The sequence below is a fragment of the Capsicum annuum genome, chromosome 4 (assembly GCF_002878395.1).
Source record: "Capsicum annuum cultivar UCD-10X-F1 chromosome 4, UCD10Xv1.1, whole genome shotgun sequence".
Classification (NCBI taxonomy): Eukaryota; Viridiplantae; Streptophyta; class Magnoliopsida; order Solanales; family Solanaceae; genus Capsicum; species Capsicum annuum.
Window position 1 is genome coordinate 197873753 of NC_061114.1, and position 5547 is coordinate 197879299.

Genomic DNA, 5547 nt, shown 5'->3' on the forward strand with positions numbered 1-5547 from the left:
AGAATACAATGAATAAAAGAGAATCTATTATTTCCTTAAATAAATATTTTTGTCAGTTTCAAATATATCAATTTTTTATATGTATCACCTTATAATGTATGTATCATCATTTGAAAAAATCGGGATAAAATATAATTAATAAAATAATTGGGATTTTATGTAATATTAAGAAGAAGAATCCAGAAGTGGGGTTGACTTTCTTGCAGGGTTGACCGTAAGATAGAAAAGAAATGTTCAAAAACCAGACACATCATGAGTAGTTTTGAATACATTAACATCCTTTACATAAGTCATCTTTTTCCCTTTTTGGTAACCTCATCACCTCTATAAATACATGAAGATCCTTTACCATTTTCATCTCATATTATTTGTTTGCACTACAAAAAAATGAAGTTGAAAGTGATGCTTTCCATTCAGCATATTATAGGATATCTTTTTCTTGTTGGTCTTTTACCTGCCCATGCTGCAGTTCATCAACATCGATTTGTCGTAAGTACCCCTTTGTTTTTTGGTTGTTTTCATTTTCATTAAACCAATGATAAAATTACTTACAAAGGAAAAAATGTGTATCATCCATGCAGATCAAAGAAGCACCACACTCGAAGCTTTGCAGCTCGAAGAATATTTTGACTGTTAATGGACAATTCCCAGGTCCAGTTCTCTACGCTAATACTGGAGATACACTCGTTGTTAATGTCCAAAATGATGGAAGTCAAAATATTACTATCCATTGGTAAACATGCTTCTTCAATTAATGTGCAGTACTTATGTTCAAAGCATTTAATTGATGTGTAACTATATGTGTTCGAATTTCAAATGCATAATCCAACCTGGTTTCTAGACCATGTGTGCACTAACAATGTGGAATTAAAAATTTACAGGCATGGAGTGAAACAACCAAGGTATCCATGGTCAGATGGTCCTGAATTTGTTACTCAATGTCCAATTCGACCAGGAACAAACTTCAGTCAAGAGATTAGTCTTTCAGACGAGGAAGGAACCCTATGGTGGCATGCTCATAGTGATTGGTCAAGAGCCACTGTTCATGGTGCCCTTGTTATCCGCCCTGCAAATAAAACCAATTATCCTTTCCCTACACCTGCCGCGGAAGTTCCTCTTATATTAGGTGTATATATATTCTTTTTCCGTTTTAATTTGTTTGTCTTATTAAACTGACTTTGCATGAAACTTCAAACAAAAAATTAAAGACCTTTCTAGGTTGTAACTAATCTTTAAGATGATTAAATTGCAGGGGAGTGGTGGAAGAGTGATGTGCAAGCGATAGTGAATGAGTTTGTTGCAAGTGGAGGAGATGCAAATAACTCTGATGCTTTCCTTATAAATGGTCAACCAGGAGATTTATATCCTTGCTCAAGAAATGGTATAACAAATATTTACTCATTAGATCACCTTCGTCAGTTATAGGACAGCACAATTTTGTGATGCGATAATTATTGATGATCAACTTCTCTTCTTTTTTCAACAGATACATTCAAACTAACAGTGGAGAAAGGCAAGACATATATGCTCAGAATGGTGAACGCCGTAATGAACAATATCATGTTTTTCTCCATTGCAAATCATCAGCTCACTATAGTAGGAACCGATGGTGCCTATGTTAAACCATTCAAAACTAATTACATCGCAATTTCTCCTGGCCAAACTATGGATGTTTTACTCGAAGCAAATCAAAACCTAGATAACTATTATATGGCCGCGAGGGCATATAATAGCTTAAATGGAATTGCATTTGATAACACAACCACCACTGCTATCATCCAGTATCGTGGAAATTACACACCTTCTGCACTAATCCTTCCAAATCTACCGAATTTCAATGATACGAATGCCTCGTTTAATTTCACGAGGACATTCAAAAGCCTAGCCAATAAACAACACCCCGTGGACGTACCCTTAAACATTACTACCAATTTATTATTTACATTTTCGATGAATACGTTGCCGTGCCAAAATGAATCGTGTGGTGGACCTAACGGGGATCGATTCGCGGCTAGTGTGAACAACATAAGCTTTGTGTTACCTCGTATTGACATATTAGGAGCTTATTACAAGAACGTTAAAGGGGTTTATAGAGATGAATTTCCTAGTTTTCCGCCGTTTGATTTTAATTTTACGGGTGATTCTCTTCCCGTGGAATTGCAACATCCCGATCAGAGGACACAGGTTCATGTTCTTGAATATGGAACAAATGTAGAGATTGTTTTGCAGGGAACTAGTTTATTGGGTGGAATTGATCATCCAATTCACCTGCATGGATATAGTTTTTATGTTGTTGGATCAGGTCTCGGAAACTTTGACAGAGATAAAGACCCTTTGAATTATAATCTTGTTGATCCTCCTCTTCAGAACACTATTGCTATTGTTAGGAATGGATGGGCTACCATCAGATTTAAAGCGGATAACCCAGGTATATACATTGATCAAATTGATTTGATAATCTTTCACTACATTAGCATTTATCTTTTATCGATCAAATTAAAAGTTTTACGAGTAAACATTAGACTATGATTTAAAATTTTGCAGAAGTTAGACGATAGTCTAAGATTTTGTTATATTTTGTACAACATTCAAAAATAGGGACAAATTTTAAATGGTGATCTAAAAAAGACATTTACTCAATCTACACCAAAGATTACCTATGCTTAAAATTTATTGCGAGTAGAGTCTATATGACACTACAAATTTTATTGGCATATTAGCGCAAATCAGAATTATGACACAACCATATGAGTGCATATATGGATTTTTGAAGTTCAGCTCAATTTGTTTGTATTATACACAAATTCTTATAAATTGCAAATATGGAAAATAACATATTACATCTGAATATACATGTTCAGATTCTTTATTTAATAATTTGTATTTTTTTCTTTTATGAAACAGGAGTATGGTTTATGCATTGTCATTTTGACCGTCATGTGAATTGGGGAATGGAAATGGCATTCATTGTGAAAGATGGGACAGGCTCCCAACAGAAACTTCTTCCTCCTCCTCCTGACATGCCCAAGTGCTGAATTTGAATACCTCAAGTTTACTTATGATTAATCTTTTGGAACCTACCCTCAAGTGAGGGCCAGAAATAAAAAAATATCATTTGCTTATTGATTTTATTAATTCGTTATTATAACATATAGCTTGGAAATTTTTGTCTGTGCTTTTTATTTTATGTAATAAATTGTTATTTTTATATAGCTTATTGAAGGTGTATTAAATATTTAATTTGACAAATAATATATATAATGTTGTATATCTAGTTTTTATCTTTGTCGATTTATAGTACCTAGTTTGACTTTCCCATTTCTTTCATTTACTTATGTTACATGTTCTTTTGTTGTTATTTTGTCATTTTTTTTTTTAATTCAAGATTAAATGAATTTTTCTACCAAATAAGATTCGATGCAAAACCTACAATTTGCTCTATTCTTCTGTTTTCCAAAAAAAAAAGGTGTCGTACTTCCAACTTCTTAAGGCGAGCAAGATCGCATCGCAACGTTCTCTTGCACCATGTCTACTTACTGAGTTATAGTCTAACATATTATTGCATAATGACACTAATATGTTTGCTTACCAATTTTTTTTTATATATATATTTTATCTTTTTCTCAAAATTTCACATTGATTTGTTGTGTATCTCTTTCTTTCCTTTGAACCTTCTATCTTCATCATTTGTTTTTTTTATTTGATTTTCCACCTTCATAAGCCTATATGCTCCTCCAACATCGATATTTTTGTACGTCCTATTAACTCACGCGAGTTATGCCAGATTTTTGCAACGAATGGAGCAGGTTGCCTAATGTGTTTCAATAGAAACAGTAAAGACAGTAAATAATGGATACGATAGTTTTACGTGAAAAATATTCGGCTCACTAAAGGTATAAAAAATCATGACCTGTACCTCTATAGGAGTTGACCCCAACTTCACTAAACACAATGAGCCTCTCAACAAAAGATTACATACTTTATAACTTAAGGAATAATAAACTCCAATTCCTAATGTTTAAAAATCTACCTAGACTGTTGAAACCCACTTCAAGTTTCCCCACTTGAAAATCATATTACTAACCTCTAACAACCCTAGGAACTAACTCTAATTCCTAAAATATACGAATCTCCCAGGGATTATGTTCTCAAGTCTTTGAGTTATTCCAACTCGAAGACTAAACTGTCAAACTAGATTATAAAACGCTAATACTAAGCATGAAAATTATAACTCAATAAACTTTCTAATACATATTAACTAGAATAGAAGACTATTAGACACACGGATGAAATAGGTCCTTTATCCGATTCACTGTATTAGGCTGCACTTCAATAGTTACGTAGAAATCTCTCAAATATTTTTCTTCCTTATTTACTCGTTTTCTACCTTTTCTTAGTATAAGTGTATTAATCTCATTTTGAAAGTCCTTAAATATTTATAACTGGTCTTCACAACCAAGTAGACTTTTAACTCCACAAGGATTCCCATGCTTCTTAGACTCTCTTCTTGAGTATTATAGTCAAACACCAATTCTTCTTTTCAACACATGATGATCTCCTAATGTATCTAAAGTAACACACTTTCTTTCCTTTATTTTTTCTTATATGACTATCCCCAAAAAGTCCTCTGGCAAGTTAGACTCCTTTGAAGCAATTTTTAATAAACCAGTTATAGCTTACTTGTTCTATTGCCTCTTGTCAATTATCGAAACTTCACAAGTCCTAACAAGTTTCCCTTTTTTGATGATGACAAATTCAAGCCCTTATGCATTGCATTTTGATATCAATGTATTGACCAATGAATACTAAAGCGCTGCATTTCATTTCAATACAAATATCTTGACCTATGAAAGCTAAAGCATGGAACACTTGATTGAGCCAGATTAGTTAACAAGATTATAAAATCTCCACAACCCTTATCTTTTTCTTTTTGGCATCATAAAAAATTATTTCAACCATATATGACAAAGGATTATGGACTTCTACATGATGGAACAGGTAATATGTAGCACTCTATACTTTTAACGGTTAAGTAATGCCTTAAAAATGACCCTTAGGACCACTATATCGATGGTAAAACATGTTCAGATGTTGTGGTTTGTGTTGGGGGTGCTTTTAGACCTTAAAAGTGAGTGTGCGTCATGAATTAGACCCTACCCAAAGACTTTGCATCGCAGAAAAAACACAAACAACCACTGGATGGGGTTGGGTTTTGACGTGCGCCGCCAACCCTAAGGTTGGCTTTGGTTGTACGCCGCCAATCCTAAGGTTGGCTTTGGCTGTGCACCGCAATACAAAAGCCAAGCGCCAAAGCGCCATAAGTTGCTTCGTTTTGTTCTATTTTAAGGACGTTGAGGTCTTTTCACACCCTATAACCATTCCTAACCATATATGGACGAAATTAATGTCTTAACATACGTTCACTTTTCAAAATTTCCAATTCATCTTCCTTAAGCAAAAGAAGAGAGACTAACTAGGGTTTGAGGAATTAAGCTTCAAGGATCAATTTTCTCAATATTTTGTCGATTGAAAGGTATGTGGGACTAT

The 5547-nt window shown here is 33.8% G+C and overlaps 1 protein-coding gene across 1 annotated transcript; it reads left to right on the forward strand.

Annotated features, from left to right (window-relative positions):
• The first annotated feature begins 387 nt into the window (after positions 1-387).
• On the forward strand, positions 388-3054 carry LOC107869577 (laccase-14-like). Its single transcript, XM_016716090.2, has 6 exons — positions 388-489; positions 582-733; positions 882-1126; positions 1253-1381; positions 1487-2428; positions 2905-3054. Exons 1-6 carry the CDS (start codon positions 388-390, stop codon positions 3033-3035), a joined length of 1701 nt encoding a protein of 566 aa, XP_016571576.2. The 3' UTR covers positions 3036-3054.
• Positions 3055-5547: the final 2493 nt, after the last annotated feature.

Coding starts and splice junctions, on each gene's coding strand:
- LOC107869577 (XM_016716090.2), top strand. CDS start 388: ATGAAGTTGAAAGTGATGCTTTCCATTCAGCATATTATAGGATATCTT. Junction 490..581: donor TTCATCAACATCGATTTGTC/GTAAGTACCCCT, acceptor TCATCCATGCAG/ATCAAAGAAGCACCACACTC. Junction 1,127..1,252: donor GGAAGTTCCTCTTATATTAG/GTGTATATATAT, acceptor ATTAAATTGCAG/GGGAGTGGTGGAAGAGTGAT.